The 26,965-nt window shown below is 42.0% G+C and overlaps 1 protein-coding gene across 1 annotated transcript; it reads right to left on the reverse strand.

The window, feature by feature from the left end:
* Window positions 1-1,964: 1,964 nt before the first annotated feature.
* Window positions 1,965-26,965, reverse strand: USP14 (ubiquitin specific peptidase 14). Its single transcript, XM_068396943.1, has 16 exons — window positions 26,735-26,965; window positions 23,988-24,133; window positions 23,316-23,348; window positions 18,493-18,597; window positions 16,690-16,793; window positions 13,686-13,744; window positions 10,899-11,029; window positions 10,516-10,596; window positions 9,658-9,737; window positions 8,011-8,125; window positions 6,642-6,707; window positions 6,221-6,313; window positions 5,185-5,313; window positions 4,032-4,092; window positions 2,811-2,918; window positions 1,965-2,690 (listed from the first exon to the last, which is right to left on the reverse strand). Exons 1-16 carry the CDS (start codon window positions 26,748-26,750, stop codon window positions 2,539-2,541), a joined length of 1,479 nt encoding a protein of 492 aa, XP_068253044.1. The 5' UTR covers window positions 26,751-26,965; the 3' UTR covers window positions 1,965-2,538.

A 26,965-nucleotide genomic window follows, 5' to 3' on the forward strand; every position in this document is an offset into this window, starting at 1 on the left:
CCACAAAGAGGAAGCTTCATCGTGGATGGTGAACAGAACTTTTCTCTGCAGAGCATTGTTTCAGCTATTAAATCATACCTGTGAATTTCCAGGGTGGTTCGCTACCAGCTCAGAGGCGTGTTCCTGCCTGCAGAGCCCTTAATGAGAGCTTTGTGCCTGCTCCTCCCCTCCCTTTGGATTCAGTTGTTTGTTAGGAATTTGATTATTGGATGCTTCAATGAGAGTCGGTGTGGGCTGATACATGGGACAGTTGGAAATAACACAGCCTGAGCCTTACCTCTTACTGCCAGTACAATTTGGTAGAAGGTACAAAACACAACCCTTTTAATTGAGTCAGGGATTCAAGAACATTGTGAACCGAGCTGTGTGGGGACGACTAACAGCTCTTCAATGCGGCCTGCCTGCCCCCTTGACGCTGGGAAAGCTGGGGATGAGGGTGGCCACAAAGAAGGTGACTGAAGGAAGCCAAGGCCAGTAAGTTATATTCTTGATGCTTCACACACGAACCATACTCTCAGTGCTCAAGTTCAAGGCGAAAGACTTGGGCACTGAGCTGTCCCCTCGGTTTAGCTTTGAACCCTTTCTCTGACCCAGCAGCAGCAGAGTCTTGTGTTATTCTGTGCATGGAGGAGTGCAGATCTTTTCTGCATCATCTGACAAGTATGATCTCATCAAAATGTGACAGCACTGCTCAGGCCCTCAAACAGGCTTGAAATTAGACCCACCTGGGGAGAGATCTGACTGTGCATCCTGATCACTGAACCAAGCATAACTAAGGGTTTGATAGACCTAGAAAGACTCCCCCCACACCACACACGAAATGGAGCTGGCAGGCTTGGAGACCTATGTAGTAACTGCTGCTTCTACAGGGTTTTCAGCATTCCAGCTGTTCATTATTAAGTGTATCTTGTCCCAGTGAGACAACTTGTAGTGCAGTTGTCAGATGTCATAAACACACACGTCAAAATTAGAATAAAGCAAGAGCAGCAGAAAAATCAGGCCAGAACACCTTCAGAGAAGGAAAAATACCTAACCTTTTTTATAACTATTAGGCTGTGACCAGTAATAAAAGATTATTTTGTAGGTGTAGGGTCATGTAACTGTTCAGAACAGAAGGCTCTTTTCAACTGCCAGCAGCAGCTTTAAGAGAGGAAACACTGATCATAGGCCCACAACAGGGAGGATGTAGTTCCACAGAGCAGCAACCAGGTACAGGCACTGTCCCTCTTCCCTCCTGAACACGAGACAGAATAAGCCTGTGAGAACAGAGGAGCCAGTACTATTTCTGTGGGGTACATGGGAACAGAGCCAGTTACTGCCCTGGGGCTTCCGTAGTGGCTGGAGCTTGCTTTTAACCATCATGCAATTGTTTTAAAATACACCCTTAGGCCTTTGGCATGCCCCCAGGGGAGGCTGTGCCATGAAGGTGACTGTGCAATAACCAGCAACAGAAGTTGTGAGGCACAAAACCACTTGGGAAGGTCATAGCTGAAGCTGGTGCCCCCAAGGGAGGGTAACAGAGGGGTCTGTTCTGAGAAAGTGAGGCACAATTAAACTCACCCCTCAGCCACTGTTAATGAAGACACAACTGAAGGTGTTTCATATGACCATGGACTAGCTCTCCCAGAAGGGACTGGGACACATTAAAAAAATCAGATCCTCTACACCAAGGCTGAGTTCTGTTGATGGCCTAGTGCTTTTCTGGCTGTAGGCAACACTAAAATACTTCTGTACTGCAGCCTCCCACTAGCATACAGCTGCTGTATTCCTGTGGGGAAGGAACAGAAGTTACTGTAAGTCAGCAAAGCTCTGTTTTGCAGCCACCTTACTAGACTTACCTACTGAGTAAAGGATAACAGGACAGGAGATAAATCCCTACAGCTTAAAAAAAAAAGTGGCTTTATTACATGACTGCTTCGAGACATTCATCAGTGGTAGCCCAAGAAGTGTAAACAAACACTAACTCCACTACCAAGACATGAACTTTTTTTAATGGAGACACGTTGTTGATCACAATTTCTTTTTAAGTCATGAGATGCCAGCAACAGAACAGACTGAATCAGCAGGGCAGGCTGGACAAATACTTGATTGTAGCCACAGTTGTTGGCTATGGGCAGCAGCACTGAGTTATGCAACAAGGCAACAGTTTCTCTTCTACCTTCCTAGCAAAACTGCCAGGTAAGGCAAAGGATGGACAGCTACTGAACTGTGGTATAAATCATGCAAGAGTAACAAATGTGAGAAGAGGTGTGTAATAAATACTTGATGACATTAGAGAGGAAGGGGGGGAGGAAGGCTCATTTAAAAAAAATTATCTTCGCAAGACATTAAAGCTATTTGAAGTATTGTCACCACTGCAGTGGGCAGTCCAGTCCAGCAGTGACTAATTGGTACATGGATCAGTTTTGAAACAATATCCCTCTTCACATGAGAAGGTTTGAACAAGTTATTTATCCACTTGCTAAAGCTCTGGGGTTAAAGAAGTGATCAGCAATCAGCATTTATTTCACACCTAGGCAGAATGACTAAAACTGAAGACTACTGTTCAGCTTCGTCTTCAGTTACTTCAATTCTGCGCGGCCCGTAGAGTAGAACATAAGCTATATGCCAGTCTCCACCCCCAGATAACCTCAAAATATCTTCAGGTGTAACAATGCTGACTTTGTCATCATCAAATTTAATCCATTCATCTGCAAGAAAAACAAGAGCATTATTTGTAATTTAAGTGGGTAAAATCTAAGCATGCTTAACAGCTCCTTAAAGGAAAGAAGCCGTGAAGGGTGGTTAACGGTGCTGTAATTTTTTTTTACCTTGTTTCCTTTTAACCCAAGACACGTAATGCCCAGAGGAGCTTGACCTGCCTTGATGTGTTAGCACTGCCTGCAGGTCATAATAGCCGCAATTATTAGAACCAATGTCTGAAGGAAGAGGGGAAAAAAAAAGTTACACATCTTACATGAAGAGTGTAGCGTTTTTAACAGCAGGCAGACCGAAGACGCACTAGCCACGCTACAGCACTCTAGCTGTGTAAAACCCCGTTTACAGCACAGTTCTAAAGCATCGTGAACTAAAAGCAGCGGCTTTCAGCCAGGACAGCCCCTCAGGAAACTGAGGATGTTGTCCATTTCATGGCATAACTATGTATCCTGGGTGTAATGCAAATACAGTAAGCTTAAAGCATCAAACCAATGCTGTATGGTCAGTAAACCTTCTGGACAGGTTCGGCCAACCCCTCCTTCAAACACCAGCTGCTGTCTGCATTCAGGGCGAGCCACGAAACTGCAAGAACTGACGTACTGAGCATGGGCTGTACAGCATCGCTGCTGAGAATACTCGGGTACAGTAGATCAACCACTCCACAGTTAGTTCAGTTACACCATACAATTTTTCAATGGAAAAAAATGGCTAACTCCGAACGTACCAGAAGGGTGTTACAGTCCCCAACGCATCTTAACTGCATTTCTCAGCACTCCAGAAAATCCCGTTTTCACTGTGCTCTCGAGCTAGTCAACACCCACCACCACTTCTCACATAGTGCATCACACACAAACCTCAGGAAGCACCGAATGGTAACAATTTGGGTAAACAAGACCTCCTCAACAAGTGTCCTCGACATGAGGGTGAATGCTTAGGACATTCAAGCTCCAAGGCCCCCAATTTAGGCACCACTAGCACCACCACAGCAGTTTTAAAAGTCCAATTTGAGGTTTTTGTTTTGGTTTCAGCTTTCTACCACCCGCTGACAGGGAAGCGTACAAAACCACTGCACATTACACGCAAATGTTTTTTTGATGCGCATGTCTTCTATGTATCACCAACTTGTCAGATGGATGACAATTACGTCCTTGACTATCTCAACAGCATTTTGTCTTGCCCAATCTTTCCATTCCTTCTATTTGTCAGTTTCTCAAGATTAATTTTCAAAGGCATTAAAAATAACCAGGGTTCTCAAAATATTCCTTCCATTAGGTTCACTTAAACATAAGTAAATGGAAAGTTACTTTAAAATAGATTTACTTCCCCGTACTCACCATCAGGAAAAGAAAATGGTTCATATTTAACTTCTTTCGGTGCACCATCACTTTTACTAGACTAAAGAACAGAATATGCTGAATTAATGTGGAATGGTTTTGAAAAAGCTTTAGCACAATCATATCAAATACCAACTCTCCATTCCCTTAAAGATGTTTCCAAGCTTAAATATTTTTGGTCAACTTGAAAAAAGTTCCATTACTGTATTTCTAGGTGGACATCCAGACACCTAATCTAAACAAGTTCACTTTTTAGAGCAAATATATAACTATTTTAGCACATACTGCCTCAACTGTTTACCCACCAGATCTACAGGTTTGTTTACAGAAACAGTTCTGCATTTGAAGACTTTGTTCCTTGTTAGGGACTTGCTAGCAGTAGAAGTGGCAACAAGAAAATACGTGAGACAGACTCTGAGTGCCAATACATTCTGTTTTAAAACAGCACTCTTTCCTTGCTCTGAACTGTGTAAAAAGAGACACAAGGCTTATTCAAATGTTTAAATGAAACTGCCAGGAGTTAGGCCAGGAAGAGAGTAGCAAACTTTTTAAAAATGGCTAAAACACTACAGTTTAAGCTCGTTTACTTTTTTTCTTCATTAAAGAAGGGGAAGTCAGTTTTAGAATATGAAGACAGGATAGGATATGAAACCATTTACCAAGTTTTTGGAGAACAGACTTTTAGCTCACTAGTAGGTTTATTCTAAATTTTATCAGTCAGACACGTAGTAGTCCCTTGTACAACCCTTTCCAGTTAGTGAGCAGGAAATAGCTACCTATACTCCCCTGAAGAAGTGATCTGCCAGCAAGCAGTAATGTTTGAAGAGAATAATTTTGTGTAATTCACAGAAAACCTTTAGGCATAACACTGGCAAGCAGAAGCACTACATTTTAATATATTGTGAAATAAAAATGTAAGCAACATGTTTGCCTACAGCACTTAACGTTTCTCATTGAGCAGCCATACCAAAGCAGATACTGTATTTTCATGAAAATACACAAAAAAAGATCTAAAGCTCAATACCAAGGAGTCTGAATGCTAAATAAGAGACCAATATATTTAAGGAAGCCAAGTTTTCTCTAGTCCTTACTGGTATCCCAATTTCAGATGACTTATTTAATCAAATGTCCATGAAATTGCCAGAAGACTTACATTCTTTGGCTGTTGATTTACTTTTTTGTCTTCTAGATCTTTGAATTTTGATCTATAAGAAACCATTTTTTCCTGAAGGTCTGGCGTACACAGCTCATACACATCCAACATAAGAGGAAATTTAACATCCTAGGAAGTAAAAAGCATAAACATTATTAGTATAATTTGGTACTCCACATTAAAGCATTCTCCCATGGGAAGAAAATACTAAGTCCAATTAAATGCAACTCTCATCACATTTATGACAACTTTATCTACTGAAATGTTGCTGACAGTACTTACCTAAACATCTACAATACTTTCACAGAAGAATGCCTGATTCAGTATAAACAAACCATCATAAATTACTACATTCAGTATAAATATTTAGATTCTTTATTATCAGCTGTCATACGTTTATACTATTGAAATACCTATGCAGGCCTAAGGAAAAAAAAAAAATGTATGTAGAAAGACGGTACACTTGCAAAAATGTCCATTTGTGTTATCCAAACAATCTTCTAAAATAGTTAACATGTGCCTTCAATCTTTATTCCCTTCCTTCTGTTGTAAGGAACAGGCATCATCTATCATGATGCTCCCTGGGCAGCCTAGGAGGTCTATCAGCCAAGGCCAACAGAAAGCAAAACAATTAAAATAACTAATACAAGAAGTGTTTGTTAGCATAAACATTTCTCATCCACTTTAGAACACTGCCCAGTGACTGAAAGCATGGCCCTCTCCTTAATTAAATATTCTCCTCTGAACCACTGGTGAAAAGAGACCAAAAACATCCTAACAGTATTGGAGCAAATTCACTTCTGTCCCTTACCTCCTCCCTCAGTCTATTTTGGTAGCATAGTTTGCTGCACATCATCACAATTGGGAACAAAGATACTTTGTACTTAAGCAAAGAAACAGTACTGTTAATATTTTTAAATGCAACTTAAAAGCAAACAATTTAGTAAACAGCTTTCAAGTGTTAGTTGTCTACCTATAATAAAAACTCATTGAAAAGCATAAAGAGGAATTAAACTTCAATATCCAGAAAACTTACCTTAAGAACTTTGGCATTCACAGATTCTTTCTCTTTGTAAAAAAATCTAACCATCTGAATAGTCAGGTACGCTGGCAAGCGACTGATTTTAGACTATAAAAAAAAATTTAGAAAAAGCTATTACTTTAGATATTCACAGATCTTTTGTACCTTAAACACTGCTCATCCTAAATTACAGGCTATTCTGGGAACATATTTGTACACAAACACATAGGAATATAACAAGGCCTCCTATTTTGAAGCTCTGGATAGTAGTGTACTCGGATTAATTTTCAACTGGTCTTAAATTTCTTGGTAGTGGATATTTAGATGCTTTATAAACATAAAGCACATGCTGTTGCAGCAATAATTTCGTGTTTTGGGACAGAAAATTGACAACAGCTAAAAGAATCATAAGGAGAGCAACAAAAACACCACTCACGGATTTGATATAGAGTGCATTTCTCTGCAGTGTTGGAGAGAGTTTGGTGATTTCCTCTTGAAGACGCTGTTTAAAAAAAAAGTTACCACCACATACGTTCATCATAAAACACAGCTTAAAGAAAAGCACAGCACGGATAAACAAACCATAAACCAAATCCTGTTCTGCCAACCTCTTCTGTTGCTCTCAGCCATTACGACACACAGAATTTTGAAATTCCTTGGCAGAAAGACCATGCCTATTCATTTGCTCCAGGGTCATTTCAGAGCCCTGACAACACTAAGTTTCTCTCCGCAGAAAATTCTATTCTACAGGAGTAGAACTTGCAACTGGATTCGGTTACGAATTGTATCTGGATTTGGTTACGTGTGTGTCATGTCATGCTTGGAACACAACAAAAGAAAATACGAAGTTTCTTGTGGTGGGAAGATTTGTACGTTTCTCAACTCTCAGTCTAAAGCAGATTGAGCTGCATATAAGGAGACAAGTGGTGATATTCTGCTTCCAGGGACCTTTCCAAATTCAGAGGAAGAGTGGCCTGATTGTTAGTGTTAAGACTCTCTTGCTACAGGCAATCCAGCATAAGAATTCTAGAAGACCTTTTCTGACCCGTAAGTGAGGTTTCTTTTTTCATAATCTTTTTAATTTGTGACCATTAACTATTTTATCTTACTTTTCCTTCTAAATTCTGTCAAAAAATAAAGAGTTGATACAGAGATTATCTGAGAACCGTGCAGCTTGGTCCAGTCCTGTACAAACCACATCACTGCTTCCACCCCTGCTCTCATAGAAACACCCTGCAAGAGCAGTTACTACAAAGGTTTTGTAGTAGCTCCTCTCCTTGCTCCTTCAGATTCTCAGAAAAACCCCTGAAAACTTAGAAATACATATATATAAAAAGCACAGACTACTTTAAGAAGTTCTACTTAAATAAACAGTTTAAAGATGACATTGTGTCATGGAAAATAACACCCCCTTCAAAATCAGCAAAATTAAATTTAATTGTTCCATCATCTGTTTTTTTCTTAGCAACCAAAATGCCACCCTATTTTAAAATTGACTTTCGGACTTTTTGGAAACCGTTTACAGCATGCTTAAATGATGATACTGCTCAGTCTGAAGTAAAACCCAGCTCAACAAACAAGCAGCAAATTGGCTTGTACTTGGTTACCTGCATGGGGAAGACCATGTCAGGGTCAAGAAAATGCTCTGTTGAAGTCTGCAATTCATTTTCACTGCCATCTTCCCATAATACCAAAAAAAATGTTGGAACTTTGTAAAGCTCAGACAGCAGATGTCAATTCCAAGTCATAAATCAAAAACACAGGTAATTCAGAATTTCAACTAAATAAAGGTTGTAATGACTTACCAATTTTAGTCCTGTAAACAGGTATTTCACTTCTTGATTGATAAAGCAGCTAAGCTGAAGGAGATTCTCCTTTCCTTTAGTTACTTCCTCTTCTTCAGCTTCTGTACATTTCATGCTTCACAAAATTAAGGAAAACCATCATGCACCAAGAGCTGCACTACCGCTCTAGTGAAAACAACATGCTGAACAGCACGGTAATTTAAGAGAACCCTCTGCTTGTGCATCAATAGTACTTTTACTTCTCATAGTATAAAAAAGAAGATTTGAAACAGCCCTTCCTTCTAACCAATCGTTCCTTTGTGTCTAATGACAAGTGGCAGCTGAGAGAGACAGCATACCAAAAAAAAAGTAAAGTAAGTTTTTAATCACCACTTAAGTTTGTGAGGCCTGCTTTGTTCTTTCTTCTCCCCCCGCCCATCCAACCCCCCCAGGACACAGATCATACTAACTGGCTGCCAATACCAAGTTATGAAGCCCTCCTGCAACATTATGCTCCATTGCTGTTCACAATTAATGAAGTTTTATTCCTGCTGCTGGCCAGACCTACCGATTCTTTCAACATGTACAGCCTCCTTCCCCTGCCTTTTATCTGTCCCCTTCACTGAAATGAAGTCCATTTCTTCATTATTTTCTACGCATTCTTCTAATCGTTCTGTCCAACCTCTTCTTTTTCATACTTCTATCCCAATACTTTTCTCTCATCCACTTCCTTCTAACTAGGTATTTTTCTGACTGCTCTGAATGCATCTACTCTACAAACGCTGCCATAATCACACGTTGAAGGCTTGCAACACAACTTTTCTACCAAGTCTCTTCCTCCTGCCATTGGCCTATGCACCATTCCTCTTAGCTACTCATTCTGCTCCTCCCAACTATTTTGGGGATAACAAATATCACAAGACAGGGAGAGGGATGCATGACTCTTAAAAAAGGCCTTTACTCTTCATTACTACCAAAGTATGAGAGACAGTACCTTATCTAAGGGGATGTTTCCTTATTTCAGACAAGAAAAACACACAGTATAATTCTTTCTAAAAGTTGTGGTCAGTTTCATGACAGACAGGATTTTGGAGTGGAGAAGTGGGAAAAGAGTAATACTTGGCATGAGATGTGCATCCCATGTGATCACGTGCTCTTTGTTCTTGCTATAAAAAAAGCTACTAGAAAGTTGATAGCTGCATTAGTTTCTTACCTAACAGCGTGCATCTAGTTTATTTCTTAAGAAATCAATCAAGCTCTCTTTTGTGCATGTTTATTATTCAAAGTATATCAGCAACACTCCCCTACATGCCAAAAAAAAGTCTGTTTAGGATGATAATTACTTTTATTTGGATAAAACACGTCAGCACCTTTGAAGTAAACAATTGACAATCTTCTCTGGGGAGGAAATCTGGTATTTAAATTCAGTGTTTTTTTTCTGTAGATTTCCATTATCATTCTTCCTCCCCACATCATCCCCTCTCTCAAAGTATATCCAATCTTAACTAACTTCTGTGTACTCCTGCAATACATAATTCCCTCTCTTCCCCAACACACACCTTTATTTTCTACACGATTCTGAACAACGCTTTTCATCCTCCCTGTACGCAACGGCTAAAGTGTGAAATTATTATCATTCTTTATGTCTTGCCTTAGTCTTTAGGATACACTGTTTCAAATTCAATGCTGAAGAATTGATCAATTAAACTCTTCTTTTTAGAAGATGCTGCTGTAGCTCCAGAGTCTGTCTGTAAAAAAAAAATTCTCTTATGATGTAAATTTAAATAGCATGTAAAGACAGTCACCTTTACAGACAAAACAACCCATTCATTTAAATTCTTCAAGGCCTATTCCTTCACCTTTCTATAGGTGCGTTTTCTCCTCGTCAATCTCCTTACAGTATAAAAGTTTCAAAACAAATGCATTTATAGCATGCTGTTAAAGCCACCTCAAAGCATATTAGCAAGGAAGATTTCAATCAAAAAGTCACACCTCCCTGCTCCCCAAACTTAAATCTGTCCTAAATTTTAGAGTAGTCTACCAGTTTTTTGCCACTGCCAAGACCCTCCAGAAAACAGTTTACAGAGAAACAGGAGAGACAGTCTGGTAAAGTCATAAGAAATTACTTCAAGTTCTTCCCATCAGGTTGATTAAGCTAGTTGTCTGAAATAGCATTCCTGTAGCCAAGAATGCTGTAGCACACTTTTTTCAGAAAAAAAGTTCTTATGTGCTAAATTCACAGGTTATCAGGGCCAGCTGCTGCATACTCACAGTCACCACCACCCTGGTCCAACACATGACTTACAGAGCCCAAAGGGAAAGTTTTCCTACAGCATGCTCCATAGCATAGCTGATGTGACATAGCACATCAGCAGTATGCTGATCAGACACATCAGAAAGCAATTTCACTTACTGGACTACAGACATATTAAAGAACTCACAAAACAGCTAATCCTTAGCAAAAAATGTGAATCACAAGTGCAATACTATAAATCCAAACTCTGGTTAGAGTAAGACTACAATTACCTCCATGACTGTATCACCTTCTATGCCTTCCAGCTTCTGCTGTAGTACCCTCATCATCTGCACCCAGCACTCATTGGCATCCTAAGGGAACAGAACATTAAATCTGACTAGCAGCATTATGATTTAGTACTATTAAACCCATCAATCTTTACACTATAAAACCAAACGTAAGGATTCCTTAACTAAGAATTTCTCCCTATTCCACCATACATTTTCAGCGCTAACACTTGATACTACATTCAACTTTTCTACACGATACAAAAGCAAACACTTTACTGGGATAAATTATTTTCACAGGACAAGGCAAGTTTTAAAAAACTCTTGTTCTCAACTTCCAACATACTACAGAATTTTCAAACAATAAGCCAATAATTGGTCTTTACCTGTTGAAGGTACTGGCCTTGATCGCCTTTCTCTGCAAACTGTGGGAAGGCCATATGTAAAAACTGCAGGAGAATTATAGGTGGGATACTGGAGGAAGTTTTATCCATGGAATCAAACAAGTCTCTAAGAGCTTGAAGAAAAAGCAAGTGAATGCTTTGAGAAGTGGAAAAACAATTCAAACATGGCAGGAAGCTTAAAAAAATAGTAAACCAGCAGCAACATTTAAAGACTGATCATTTAACAGTGTCCAATTTGATCTTGCCAAAGCAGGATCAAATTTTCCAGGTGGCGTAACAGGTGCACCTAAGATCTCATTTGTGAACATGACTTTGCAGGCGTAAAGATGACAATTCTGAAAGTTTGGCACATAGTGCTTTGTCTTTCCTGGCTGCTAACAGAAAAAAAAAAACATTTTTGAGCAGTTAAGATTTCATTTGAAACACATCTGAGGAACAACGTTTTCACAAGAGGACTACACCTAGAGTATCTGGGCAAGAACAACCCCATGTACCAGTACAAGTTGGGGGCAGAGCTGTTGGAGAGCAGCGTAGGGGAAAGGGACCTGGGGGTCCTAGTGGACAACAGGATGACCATGAGCCAGCAGTGTGCCCTTGTGGCCAAGAAGGCCAATGGCATCCTGGGGTGTATTAGAAGGGGTGTGGTCAGCAGGTCGAGAGAGGTTCTCCTCCCCCTCTACTCTGCCCTGCTGAGGCCGCATCTGGAGTATTGTGTCCAGTTCTGGGCCCCTCAGTTCAAGAAGGACAGGGAACTGCTAGAGAGAGTCCAGCGCAGAGCCACGAAGATGATTAAGGGAGTGGAACATCTCCCTTATGAGGAGAGGCTGAGGGAGCTGGGTCTCTTTAGCTTAGAGAAGAGGAGACTGAGGGGTGACCTCATTAATGTTTATAAATATGTAAAGGACAAGTGTCAAGAGGATGGAGCCAGGCTCTTCTCAGTGACATCCCTTGACAGGACAAGGGGCAATGGGTGCAAGCTGGAACACAGGAGGTTCCACTTAAATTTGAGGAAAAACTTCTTTACGGTGAGGGTGACTGAACACTGGAACAGGCTGCCCAGAGAGGTTGTGGAGTCTCCTTCTCTGGAGACATTCAAAACCCGCCTGGACGCGTTCCTGTGTGATATGGTCTAGGCAATCCTGCCCCGGCAGGGGGATTGGACTAGATGATCTTTCGAGGTCCCTTCCAATCCCTAACATTCTGTGATTCTGTGATTCTGTGAAACCGGAAGGCATTCGCGATCTATCCTCTACAGCAGCTTAAGTTTCACCAACTATTGGGAAAAAAACTTTCACTTTTCCCAACTAAAATATTTAGAAAATGCTCATGCTTACTTTAAGACCCAGAAAAACAAGTATGTATATGCATATGTGTAGATAGTTCATAACTATGTGCAATTCCATGAATGCTACTGATTGCATGACAATACATATGGCTTTCTTTTTTGCTCCGGACACACTATTATATATGTCTTATCTACCCAGGTTACAGCTTTTTAAATCCACAAATCACTTCAGAGACACCCATTAATCCTCACAACAACCCTGTGAGGTAGGCAACAGTCTGCATGGTCACTAATCTACAAGTGGAGAGACTCATGAATGATACTCTTGAATAAGTGAATATAGGCAAGATTACAAGGAACCAAGGTCACTTGCTTCCTCTCGTTAAGAAATACCTTCACTGACCTTGGTAAGAGGGACAACTGATATGACACAGCAATTAAAAAAAATGTCATAAGTGTCATGCAGGAGTTCTCGATCAGCTCAGCACCAAAGAATTAACTACAAATTACTTAAACTATTAAGATTCCTAAAAAGCAGAGCTGTCACCCTAAAAAGAAAACAAGGGACATGAAGTAAAGGTAGTGAAAAGGGGAGGGCAGGCATGGTTGTACAGAGTAACCATTGAACTTACCACCCCAAAATTCGATCAGCAGGCATACCCACAAACTGGACCTTTCCTTCCTTATATTGTTTTGTTTTTCCTTAAATGGACTGGTAGAAATCCCAGTGTCTTGGCCCAGCATCTTAGTAGGGCAATGAAATAGAGTAAAAAAAGAAAAAGTGGACAAGTAGTACCCTTGTTCAAGTGTAAGGGGTCTAACTAGAGTTCCAGTTAGAACTTGGAGATACGGGGCCATCATGAGCTCCCACATTGTGAGCACCCAGATCACCACAACAAAGAGCAACTTTCCTTTGAAGACACTACTTTCTATTTCAGTTATGAAATCTGGATCTTTAGTGTAAAGGCTAAGACACCTATAAAGCATCAGCTACCATCTTAACAGTAATGCTCAGCCAATAAATCCTATTAAAAAATATCAATGAAATATGTATTCTAGGAGTATGGCATTAGCCTACCATTAAGTGAAACAAAGAACTGTACACTAAAATATTTTTACACAAAATGATCAAAGCAACAGATGGATGGAGTCTGCTTTAAGAACTTCCAATTACTTTGTGCCTACATGCAAAACAGTTAAGAGATATGAATTATTTCTATCTAAGCCTAGATCACACTTGAATATATTTTTCCTAGCATGCAGCTAGGTAATATGCAGAGATGTATGCTTTGCAGCCACTGTCAGAATAACCTTTAAAGATATTAACGACAGAGCAAAATGAATCCTCCAGTGCTAGCGGATCTGAATTCCTAAGGCATATGCGCTAAAGAAAAATATGCAGAGCTCTAACTGCAGTTTTCATCTGCAGTTAGCAGGAAATCACACACTAGCCTAAACCCCTGGGTTCTACTCTAAACACCAACCTGCAGTAATGTATTGAGCAGAGGCCATTTCTCCTGAAGCTCTTAAGGCACCACCATACCTAAAACAGAAGAAAAGTCATTTGTATGCAATTAAACACAATCAAGAAGAGCAGTCGGGTTTCCAAATCATAAAGCAGGCAGCAGCTAGATTTATTTAAATGTATCAAAAGAAATCAGTCGCCAAAACAGACGTAACTGAAGATAAGATTTACACACACTCACCTCAAAGTCTCAGCTATTTTGCAAGCACTGCATGGAAGCAAAGGAAAACTGGTATCCTTGAGACAATAAATACATGCAGACTTAGAAGTCTGGATACATCACTGCTGCTTCCCTAATCCATTTGCCTCAAAGACTTGATCTGTTTCTAAAGACACTGAAAAAAGTCAGAATAGAAGCTACCCCATTTCTGAAACATTTGCCACAGCTTCTTCAGATACACGGAAAAAAACACCTTCAAGTACAGACGGCAAATAAAAAGCACAGAGATGGAGGGCAGGCTTCCTCTCTCCACAGCAGAAGCAAAACAGTGGGAGGTGAGACATTTTTCTTGGGGAGATATTTCCTACACTGAAAAAGTATGGGAGTCCACCCATTTTACTAGAACTTACCACTCTTCTTTGAATGATTTCTTAATTTACCAGCTGCATGAGGAACAGATGGCCTCCTCAAAGCCTATAAGTCTTCACATAAAAGGAGAGTCTCATGCATTCTCTCATCTCAGACCAAACTTTAAAAATTCTGTCCATTGCTAGATGATAGGCAGGACACTTTCCCCCTGACATGCTACAAAACAGGGAGTACCCTTGCAGAGATCAACGGAGAGCTGGTGAGAAATGAAGCCGTAACAGCAAGCTTTCCCATGTGAGTCCTTTCCCCTTTCTCCCACTGCCATATACCCTTCCATGCTGTCATCAAGCAGGGAAGACCAAAAAAAGGCTAAGTCTCCAGGGGAAAACAGAGTGGCTGCCTGTGAATCTGACTTCCCACAGACAATAAGGCCACATCTTGTATTGCACTCCACCAGTTTTATAGGGTACATTTTGACATTTGGTATGTTAAATCTGTCAAATACTCTGATTCGGTGCAGTAACTCAGTCCTTTACAGGGAAATAAACAGACTTTCCTAAAATGACAACACTGAAAAACAAGAAAGCTTTAAAACAGAGTTTCCGTACTTCACAAATAGTTCTCAGTGCTAAATAATTAAGGTTCACCTGCTAACAGAATGAAGAAAAAAATTATAAGTACTTGAATAACTAGTGTTTACAGTAATCTACAATATCCAGTTGGGTACCAAGGTATCAAGAAAGCAATTAAGTTAACCCTAAGAGCCATTCAGAGGGACCTTGACAGGCTTGGGAGCTGGGCCTGTGCAAACCGCATGAAGTTCAACAAGGCCAAGTGCAAGGTCCTGCATGTGAGTGGGGGCAAACCCAAACACAAATACAGACTGGGGGGAGAATGGATTGAGAGCAGCCTTGAGGAGAAGGACTTGGGGGTGATGGTTGACAAGAAGCTCAACATGAGCCAGCAGTACATGCTTGCAGCCCAGAAAGCCAACCATATCCTGGGCTGCATCAAAAGCAGCATGGCCAGCAGGTCAAGGGAGGTGATTCTGCCCCTTTACTCCACTCTCGTGAGACCCCACCTGGAGTACTGCGTCCAGCTCTGGGACCCCCAACATAAGAATGACAAGGAGCTGTTGGAGAGAGTCCAGAGGAGGGCCACAAAGATGATCAGAGGGCTGGAGCATCTCTCCTATGAAGAGAGGCTGAGAGAGTTTGGGCTCTTCAGCCTGGAGAAGAGAAGGCTCCAGGAGACCTTAGAGCAGCCTTCCAGTACCTGAAGGGGGCCTACAGGAAAGCGGGAGAGGGGCTTTTTACAAGGGCGTGTAGTGATAGGACATGGGGTAATGGTTTTAAACTGAAAGAGGGTAGATTTAGATTAGATATTAGGAAGAAATTCTTTACTGTGAGGGTGGTGAGGCACTGGAACAGGTTGCCCAGGGAAGTTGTGGATGCCCCCTCCCTGGCAGTGTTGAAGGCCACGTTGGATGGGGCTTTGAGCAACCTGATCTAGTGGAAAGGTGTCCCTGCCCATGGCAGGGGGGTTGGAACTAGATGATCTTTAAGGTCCCTTCCAACCCAAACCATTCTATGATTCTATGAAGATGGCAATGCTCTATCTAATCCTCACATTTTCTAAATACTGATGGTTTTCTCATTATAATTCATCTGGAGGACAAATTCAGGCTCACGTTGCCATGTATTCTTTTTTCCTCCGATCTTCTTAATTTTCAAGTTTCTCCTAGATTCCTCACCAAAAAAAATGGCCATTGTCACATTTCAGTCCAGAATAACAACAACAACAAAAAATTCAGAAAAGTTATCCTACAATCAGAACGAACGAAATACATTCCATCAGGGCATGTCTTCTGTTCCCTACACATCCACATGACAGAAACTCCAGCTTATTCCAGTTTGCCACCACAGTAACACTCATGGTCCTATCTCGGAGCTTCCTGCTCTACCTCCAAGTACCAAATGTCGGTAACGTCAGAATTTCATAGCTGAAAACACATTGTGCAATAAAACCACTGAAAAAAAAATATTCCTCAAAGGAACAGGACTCCCGTACGAATTCTTTTATACAGAACAAGACCATACAAACTTAACACCAGAAAACAGGGTTAGGAGTTCAGCAGCTTGTTTAAGCATTTTAAACAACTCTTGATAGGAACTATTTTTTATCTAGGCAAAACACATTCTCTCTGTTAAAAGCCAGTTCCAACAAATACATAGTCTTAAATTCTTTAAAAGGTACAGACTAACAAAGCCATAGGATAAACTTTAATCGATCACTATGTTAATCTTGAACAGATTTAAAGAATAACAAATTGTTATGATAATCCATATCAGTATTAAGACAACCGTTCCACAAAATATCTATTTCATAAGATAAAGAAAACATTTAGTCATGGTATTTTTGTATGGAATCCTACCTTTTAAGGGCCTCTTTCACTTCTGGCACTGAGCGGATACACTGAACCGTAGCATTCATGTAGCAAGTGTTGCCAAGGTTTGTCAATCCACATGGTAATTCCATCTACCAAAAAATTTACAAGGGTGCTTTAAAGTCTGAGAAAGATGTGCAACCGTTTTTGTACAAATGCTATAATTTGACATCAACTTTTAAGAAAAGAAATCTTTATGCAGAGATGCGTAAAACCTGGAATATTCCATCAAACTTTATGAAGTTTTCCAGATCCATTTTCTGATTATATTAATCATTTCACCATCCGGTGCTTTTAGAGGACATTCAGGAATGCTTTGGGGTTTTTTTCTGTGCATGTTTAGTTTAATGAACATATTCTTCAAGCAGGCAGTCATTCAGAAAGTTCAATTATAATCTCATTCAAGTTTTGACCTTAAAATTCTATTTCCATGAAATTTCCACATGAATACATTTGCACAAAACATTGATGTTTTAATTAAAATCAGTTTTCAGTAAAACTCTGAATGTGATGAAGTTAATGGTTAGAAACAAAAGCATTATTTAAACTCCCCTACAGAAGTCTGCAACAGATCATTAACTTGATCCTTTCAGACAACTTGTGAATTTCTAAAGTTTTGACAAATGTGAAGGCCAACTAATAATTAAACTAACTAGTTTCAGGAATAACCATAAACCACAATATAATAGCATTCTTCTTTTTTTTTTTTTTAATCCTGCATATTTGAGTAGTTGTCAGGGAAAAGCACGTCGTTTAATGAAACTGAAGTAGTACTGCATACCAATACCACTTAATTATTTTAGGAAGAGAGAATTAATTTAGCTGTGTATTCCCTTTTTAATAACTACATGCAATACAAACAATTGAATTTTGATGTATAACAAAATTTAAATCAGAGAAACACAATGTGATCAACTTTTTCAAAATGTTAGCTGACACTGAATCATCTCCTTGTTTGCCTCTCAGTTATCTCAAAGTCTGTGTATAGGGTTAGTCTCAAAAATACATAAATATCCTTCACCTGCTGGTGTTGTGGAAAGCATTAAATACTGAACCACAAAACCAGTCCTACACTACAGATCTGTTTTCATAAAGACATGCATAAATGTATTCCCATTCTGCACTCGCAGCTGACAACAGTCATGCAACTCTTTTTAACTATGACAAAGAGTTCCTAGTTCAAATGACTGATGAGAAAATTAAGCCTTTCAAATTGTAAAAAAGGAAACAACTCAAACAGAAGTTACTTCATTAAAAAATAGATCAATTATGCTCTTCCAGACTTTACTCCCATAAAAGAAAACATATCATCTATTCCACTAATGTCAAACTTATTTTCGTTTTTCAGAAAGGTTTACCTAATACTACTAACAAGGACAAACAAAACCCCAAACACACCCCACCCCAAACAAACCCTAGTTTCCCTTCACAGATATGAAGGAGGCAGGAAACAACTTTGCACATCTAAGAGCCCTCTTATTCAGGCAAAGTTCAGGACACTAACACAGCAAGCGCAATGCCACTTTGTCTTTAATGCTATTTTTAGAAAATTTACTCATCTGCCCGTTTAAAGAAAAAAACGGCAGTCGTTATATGAATTTTAAATTAAATTCCAGACTTCTCATCACTGCTACCAGTTGGGTCATCAACATAAATCTGTGTTTCTTTGAGAAGCTATAAATGCTAAACAGATGTTACAGTTTCAAAATCTACTTTTAAGCAACTGCAAGTATTTAAAAACTTGCCATTATTCAAAGGTTTACAAGAAGCCAAAGTTTGAAATATGCTTACAGCTGAAGCCAACTGCTCCTCTGTCATGTCTTCTACAAAGATGGGCCGAGCAATTGGCTCTTCTGGAAGTGCATCTGCGGACCCCATCATTAATAAGGTCATCCCCTTGAAACGCAATAAAAACAGTAAATATTTAAGGGCGGTTATTTCTGCTTAAAAAAAATAAAATCGTTAAGCTCTTGACATATTCCAGCTGTTTCCCCAAAAATAAACACAATCCTTCTCTTAGCTTACAGAACTGATACTGCACGGTTGTTTCTTAACAGTATACGTTAGCTTTCTCGTTCTCTAGAAAGTACTTAATTGAGAACAATTCCATAGCATTATCCATGCTAGATGTTTCCATGAGCCTGGTGAGCTTGCCAGCAGCTGACAATGCAAGATTCCAATCGGAACTAAATTTAACATTCATGGCATACCCCAATGTGAAGCGTTCAGAAAAGCTCCCTTCCTGATGGACCACTAGGGATCAAGCATCTTCAACACTTCAGTGCAAATATTCCTGTTTTCCTCAAGTCTTAGAAAACACTTTGGAACCAAGGATAACCGAGCAGCTAAATTCCTATTTGAAAGAAGCTGCAGCGTTTGAGCTTCTCAATTGACAGAGTCTCAAGTTCTCAAATTCAGAATTTGACAAACAAAAACGTCCCTCATCTTTAGCCTAGAATCTGGGGAAACACTTCAGACAGCTGTGGGTAATAATCAGGACCCCCGCTCTGCGTTCAGAATTGTTTTTTTCACCTGAAAAGCAAGCGGGAAAGGGAAGTGCCATTCTTTGGTCTGTCAAGTTCTGAGGACACTAAACTAATTGAAAAGTGAAAAATAACCAAAATGACCCCATTAGTTTAGGCATGAGGACTAACATTCAAGGAGGAAAACAAAAGCAATCAAGTTACCATACTTGCTGGACCAGCATAAGAAAAAGGAGTTTTTCAGCACTCAACAGCAGTAAAACTACACAATAAAATCTATCAAAGGGGAAGAAAATGCCTGTCTGGGGCCTTGGAAAATACAGTGGTAAGGAAAAGGATGGACAACAGAATGGAAAGAAACTGCTTTGACAGTGTAAATAAATCCCTAGAACCTGTATATAACATTATCAAAATTAATAAAGGCAGCTATTAGTGTAACAGTATGCAGAAAAGGACAAGAATATTATGTACCGGGGTTTTTGCTGAATGACTTTGCTACAATAGCTGCAGCTACAGGCTGCTAATAGATGCTTGTGAACTAATTACAAAGGTAAGAGTAACACTACCTAATTCATTCTCCTCAGTGAAGAACTGGAGCGAAACCTGTACTGAACAGATGTTACAAAATACCTACAGAAATGAAAATGACCCAAAAAACCCAAACAAAAATCTCTGGGATTCCCTGTTACAATATTATATAGGTAATAAACACAAATACATTCACTGTTGGTTTTTTTTTTAACTAGTCAAAGGTATGAATAACCATTATTAATGGCTTTGTTTTTTAACAGCAGCTACTTAATACAGAAGAACAAATTTCAGAAGGCTGATAAAAAAGGAAATAGGCAGAGCTGTAACTTCAGCATTTGTAATGCAACGATTTTCCATGCTAAGGATGTACAACCACAATGGACTGCGGGCAGTGCCCAGAGAGAACACAAGCTCTCTCTCAATAACATCATTTATTATTATGGTCACAGATAGGCAACAGAGAAGGACCCCTGGCCTGACCCAGAACATTTCTTGTAAGAAAGAAATAAATACACGCTCCCAAGCACTTCAGGAAGATGGTGTAATTTCCCTACTGATGCCAAAAAAGGGTTTTTACAAAACGCTGAAAACTTTGTAAGAATGCTCAGGTATGACAAGTCACAGAATCAATCAGGTTGGAAGAGACCTCTGGGATCATTGAGCCCAACCATTGCCCTGACACCACCATGTCAACTAGACCATGGCACTAAGTGCCATGTCCAGTCTTTTCTTAAACACATCCAGAGATGGTGACTCCACCACCTCCCTGGGCAGCCCATTCCAATGTCTAATGACCCTTTCTGAGAAGAAATGCTTCCTAATGTCCAACCTGAACCTCCCCTGGCGAAGCTTGAGGCTATATGTCCTCTTGTTTTATCACTAGTTGCCTGGGAGAAGAGGCCAACTCCCACTCCCCTACAACCTCCCTTCAGGTAGTTGTAGACTGCAATAAGGTCACCTCGGAGCCTCCTCTTCTCCAGGCTAAACAACCCCAGCTCCCTCAGCCGTTCCTCGTAGGTCAGACCCTCCAGACCCTTCACCAGCTTGGTCGCCCTCCTCTGGACTCGCTCCAACACCTCAACATCTTTCTTGAAGTGCGGGGCCCAGAACTGGACACAGTATTCAAGGTGCGGCCTCACCAGTGCCGAGTACAGAGGGACGATCACTTCCCTAGACCGGCTGGCTACACTATTCCTAATAGAGGCCAGGATGCCATTGGCCTTCTTGGCCACCTGGGCACACTGCTGGCTCATGTTTAGCCGGCTGTCGATCAACACCCCCAGGTCTCTTTCCACCGGGCCGCTTTCTAACCACTCTTCCCCCAGCCTGTAGAGCTGCATGGGGTTGTTGTGGCCGAAGTGTAAGACCCGGCACTTGTTCTTGTTGAACCTCATGCCGTTGGTCTCGGCCCATCTATCTAACCTGTCCAGATCCCTCTGGAGGGCCTTCCTACCCTCCAGCAGATCGACACTCCCACCCAGCTTGGTGTCATCTGCAAATTTACTGAGGGTGCACTCAATCCCTACATCTAGATCATCTATAAAGATATTGAACAGCACTGGCCCCAGAACTGAGCCCTGGGGAACACCGCTAGTGACCGGCCGCCAGTCGGACTTTGCCCCATTCACCACCACTCTCTGGGCTCGGCCATCCAGACAGTTTTTAACCCATCGAAGAGTCCACCCATCCAAGCCCCGGGCAGCCAGTTTGTCTAGGAGGATGCTGTGGGAGACAGTGTCGAATGCCTTACTGAAGTCTAGACAGACTACATCCACAGCCCTGCCCTCATCTACTAAGTGGGTCACTTTGTCATAAAAGGAGACCAGGTTGGTCAAGCAGGACCTGCCTTTCATGAATCCATGCTGGCCGGCCCCCATGCCCCGATTGTCCTGCATGTGCCGTGTAATGGCACTCAGGATGATCTGTTCCATCACCTTGCCTGGCACCGAGGTCAGGCTGACAGGCCTATAGCTCCCTGGATCATCCTTCCGGCCCTTCTTGTAGATGGGCGTTACATTTGCTAACTTCCAGTCAGCTGGAACTTCTCCAGTTAACCAGGACTGCCGGTGGACAACAGAAAGTGGCAAGTTCATCTGCCAGTTCCTTCATTACTCTGGGGTGAATCCCATCCGGGCCCATAGCCTTGTGGGTGTCCAACTGGCACAGCAGGTCACTAACCGTCTCCTCCTGGATTACGGGGGGTTCACACAGCCCCCCGTCCCTAACTTCAGGCTCTGGGGGCCGAGTCTCCTGAGGACAACCGGTCTTGACATTAAAGACCGAGGCAAAGAAGGCATTGAGCACCTCTGCCTTTTCCTCATCCCCTGACACTACACTACCCTCCTCATTCAGCAAGTGGTGGAGGCTCTCCTTGACCCTCCTTTTGCTGTTGATGTATCTGTAAAAGCTTTTTTTGTTATCTTTGACCATAGCAGCCAAATCAAGCTCTAATTGAGCTTTGGCCCTTCTAATCTTCTCCCTACACGACCTGGCCATGTCCCTATAGACCTCCCAAGTTACCCGACCCTTCTTCCAGAGCAAATAGGCTCTCTTTTTTTCCTTAAGTTCTAGCCTAAGTTCTCTGTTTAACCAGGCCGGTCTTTTTCCCCGACGCCTTGTCTTCCTACACACCGGGACAGCCTGTTCCCGAATATTTAGCAATTCCCTTTTGAAGCATGTCCAGCCTTCCTGGACTCCTTTGCCCTTCAGGACCGACTCCCAACGGACTCGGTCCACCAACCTCTTAAACAGGCTAAAGTCAGCCCGCCGGAAATCTAAGGCAGAAGTTCTACTCTTGCCCCTCCTTACTTCCCCCACTATCGAAAACTCTAACATTTCGTGGTCGCTACTCCCTAGACGGCCACCAACCCTCACATCTCCCACTAGTCCTTCTCTGTTCACAAACAACAGGTCAAGCAGGGCCCCTCCTCTAGTGGGCTCATTTACCACTTGCATGAGGAAGCTGTCCTCCACACATTCGAGGAACCTCCTAGATTGCTTCCTCTCTGCCATGTTGTATTTCCAGCAGACATCCGGCAAGTTGAAGTCACCCACGAGTACAAGGGCCGGCGACTCGGTGGCTTCTGACAGCCGCTTGTAAAACTCCTCGTCCGCCTGCTCATCCTGGTTGGGTGGTCTATAACAGACTCCCACCGTAATGTCCACCCTGCCGACCTTCCCCCTGATCTTCACCCATAGACATTCAACCTTGTCATCCTCATCATCTTCCTCAATTTTGACACAATCCAAGCACTCCCTAACATACAACGCTACCCCTCCGCCTCTCCTGCTTCGCCTGTCCTTCTTAAAGAGCTTATAGCCATCCATAGCAGCACTCCAGTCATGAGAGTCATCCCACCACATTTCTGTGATGGCAACCACATCACAACCTTCCTGCTGTACAGTGGCTTCTAGCTCTTCCTGTTTGTTGCCCATACTGTGTGCACTGGTGTAAATGCACTTCAGCAATTATTTTTCATCAAGGTCTGATTTTTAATAAAGAGCTACCCATTCAAACAGAAGCACAAGAACTTTAAATCTTTCTTTAAATGCCAAACTAAAAATCAAACTATTAAAATTTAGTTATTCCTCAGAACTTACATTCTTTATTTTTATGTTCCCCCAGTCATCATCCTGTATTTGAAATGAAATAGAAGACAAATTAATTATCTTGTAGCAAAAGACAAGCAAGTATTTTCATTAATATTAATCACATATTTCTAAGTATACAGTTGTGTTTCATCCAAGATTCTGCAATATTAACTATTTACACATCACCAAGTCTTGTCTGAGTAAAATAAAAAGCAGCCAAGTCATCTTTTCAATAAGGTTCTTCATCTGTTGTTCAACACCGCTTAGATGTAAACAACTTTTTGCAGGAAAGTCGTCTATATCACATTACATCAATAAGTCTCCAACAAAGAAGTGCCAGAGAAACTTTTCTTAAACAAGCTAAAAAGCAAAAAGTTGCATTCAGATTCTGAACATTAAGAAGGAATAGAAAACAACCCACCAAGCAGAGTAGTGTTTGGCATAAAAGAGTGAAGAAGTGTTTTAAAACAGCAGTGTACCTCCCAACCATTTAGCAACAAACTTCTGCCAGTATTTTCTAGTAGTAGGCAATGGATCATACAGAATTATTTCTGAAAAGAGTAGTCAGTTTAATACATGCAATGAAAGATCTTCTGGAGGAACACTTGGAAATATCATCATTGCTCATTATGTTATAATGTAATTAAGTTAGAAATACTATAAAAACCCATGGATTTCTACCTTCAGAGTACCTCCTTTAACCATAACCTTCTGTCTAGCTGGCTGAACTCCAGTCAGTGCAAACAGCTGGGCTTTGAAGACCATTGGAGGTTCATCAGTGTTAAGCTCCACACCATCGAATTTCTCTTTTCCCCATTTCACGTTAACTGCAAACAAAATGTTTTGAAACCAGATTATTTCCTAACATATAAGAATGTAATTACAAAGATTAATCCAGTATTTCAAATTCCAGACTTTACACCATCTCAAAATATTCAGTTTTTAACTCTAAAACTTGTCAATAATCAAGCTAAAGGACACCTTTTCTACAAGGTGCCTCAGCCATCAGAACATACTATTTCCAACAAGTCTAAAAATATCCTACAAAACAATTGGAAGCAACATATACACTGAGAGACTTTGCAAGCAATAAATGTGTATAACATCAGAAATTCTTTGGGCGAATCTTCACAAAAGCAGCTTGAAAGCAACTCCCCCAATCTCTTGGCACTGTTCAATGCAAACAAATTTCTGAAGGAAGTCCAGATGTGTGATTCCAGTTCAGTTTTCCACAGCATTTCCATTCTCCTTCAACGGCAAACAATACCCTGCTCTTTAAAAGCAAAGCAGCTGTTTGACAGTGGTAGTTTTGGCTACCAGTATCATTCACGTGGAGTTATGTGAGGAAGTAAGTGTGTGTCAAGAGAAGACCCATAAAATAGCACACCTCCTGCTTCCTTTCAATGAAAGGTGAATCTCACAGCACCGTTTACACCACCACCACTGCTACCCTCCTCAGCTTTGACAGTATTCACACAAACAACGTACCTGCATGCAAATAGGGACAACAGCCTAGCAGAGGTTGCAGCTCCAGAAGCCCTGACCCCAGTAAAGGTGCAAGATTGGAATTAAGAAGTGAAGTGAAATTTGGTCATGCAAAGTTTAACTCTTGACGCTGGAAATGGGATCACCAGCAGAAACGTCAGGCAGAACGACACAAAGGCACGTTCGCTTCACTTCGGTAAAGCTAGTACTAACCAAGAGCAGACAAAAACGACTGGAAATAAACAGCGTGTTTCTAAAGAACAGTTACACATCTTTGATCGCTTCCAATCACTATCACAGGTACACAAGGCTACTTTAAGCAAGCTGCATTTTTGCTGAAAATATGCAAAACAGAGCACACAGTAGTATCCTTAAGTGGCTGAAATACCATAGTTTAAGAAAGTCATATCCTTCCTTCCACCTGTGCTTTGGTTTTAAGTAAATACACTATGGCAACTCTAGGTTTTTTTCAACATAAAACTCTTAAAAGTCATGATTTAAAAAAACCTTCCAAGCAGTTTCAAGTTTCAGATGTACGCAGTGCTTGTGATGGGTAATAAAGAACAACAACCAAAACTTAGTCTAAATTAGCCTACAAAGCAACTCAAATGACGGGCTTGTCAGTATTCCTGGCTGAAAGTACCTTCTGATTTGCCCAACCTTCTGATTTTTTTTTTAAACACATTTATTATTTTGCATATTTAAGACCCACCAAGCACAAGTCTTTTCCCATTTTCCAGGAAGACAACCCACTCAGTCACTGAACAAGTCAGCTGCACGGTCTTTTAAGTTTTGCATTTTTGAACAGTCATGCATCAACCGCTAAATATGCTGAAGAGTTAGCAATTATTAATCTGTAGTGTCACCAGTTTTGACGACTCAGCACCCAAGAGGAGGAAACTGAAGAGTACAAGCATCTTCTCTTCAGAGATCGCAACCGAAATTTCACCGGAAGTTTCCAAAATAAAAAAGAAAATTGTTAATTTGAAAACAACGGAAACTAAGAAAAAGGAAGGACCTATTTGCCCCACTGAACAGAAAACACATCTTATACAAACGTCCTAGAGTTCAGGAACAGTCCTGTTATACCGACATCATGATCCCAGTTTGCCAACCACAATTAAAACAGCAGAGAAAGAGAGACACAACTGTGTACTGAGGCCCTCTACAATCTGTTCCTCACGTACTAAAAAGCCCCAAGAGGCCAGACTGTGAAACATAAGCCAGTAACTGGCCCTAGAAGTGTCACTGGAGGTTTCCTTCACTAGAAACTTTCCTTCACGGCGAGGAGGGCGAGTGGGATGCGATGCAATTTAAGAAAATTTTAACTCCTCTGGTTTTAACTAGGAAATAATGGATTTAGAAGAGCGGAGGCAGATGGATCCTAAATAAATCTGGAGGCACAGATGCAGAATTATGGCTCACCTGACGGCCTGCAGCACTTATCTTACTACAAAACAAAAATAAGCGAAGAAAGGGCAATGCCGAGGCACGATCGCACGCGAGACGCCCATGACACGCCTTCGCCCGACCGAGCCTGGCCGAAAGGGCCCTCCCGGCCCTCAGCAGCGCTCTCGCCTCGCCCCAGCCAACACTTCCTCCTCAGGCGGCCGGGCCACCTCCCGCGCCCAGCCGAGCCGGGCCGGGCCGGGCCGCACGTCCCGGGGAGCTCCCGCCGCCGCCGCCCTCAGCCGGGCTCGGCGGAGTCGTGCCGAGCGCCGGCGGCGGGACGGCGGGGCCGCCGGAGGAGCCTCCCGCTGCCCATCGGAAGGCACCGCCCGCCTCCCCCCGCGCGGCGGTGGGAAGGGCCTGGCTGGGGACAGCGGGGCCGCCGACGAGGGCTCGTCGCTGAGGCAACGGCACCCGCCGTCGTAGGCGCTGCCCCCCCCCACGCTGCGGACGGCCGCGGGCCGGGCCAGGCGCGGGCGGCGGTGCCGGCTCACCTGAGAAGAGCGGCATGGCGGAGGGGGCGGGCGGCGCGCCGTATCCTGGGAGGGCGCGGTGGCGGCGGCGAAGCGGAAGGGCGGCGGGAAGCGGCGGGAAGCGGCGTTAGCGGGGAGGGAGCGGGCGGGCGATGGCGGCGGCTCCGGCGCGTCCCCCCCTCCCTCGGGGTCTCATTCAAACCGGCCCCTCAGGATGACGCTGCAAGCGGGGCCGCTCTCCGGAAGCAGGGC

This window comes from Nyctibius grandis, chromosome 3 (genome assembly GCF_013368605.1).
Source record: "Nyctibius grandis isolate bNycGra1 chromosome 3, bNycGra1.pri, whole genome shotgun sequence".
Classification (NCBI taxonomy): Eukaryota; Metazoa; Chordata; class Aves; order Nyctibiiformes; family Nyctibiidae; genus Nyctibius; species Nyctibius grandis.

Bases quoted from the DNA above. Each gene is read 5' to 3' on its own strand.
- USP14 (XM_068396943.1), bottom strand. The intron at 6,708-8,010 runs GTAAGTCATTAC...TTTTTTAAACAG, and splicing joins TGTTTACAGGACTAAAATTG to CGTCTTCAAGAGGAAATCAC. The intron at 4,093-5,184 runs GTAAGTCTTCTG...TCTGTTCTTTAG, and splicing joins TAAATCAACAGCCAAAGAAT to TCTAGTAAAAGTGATGGTGC.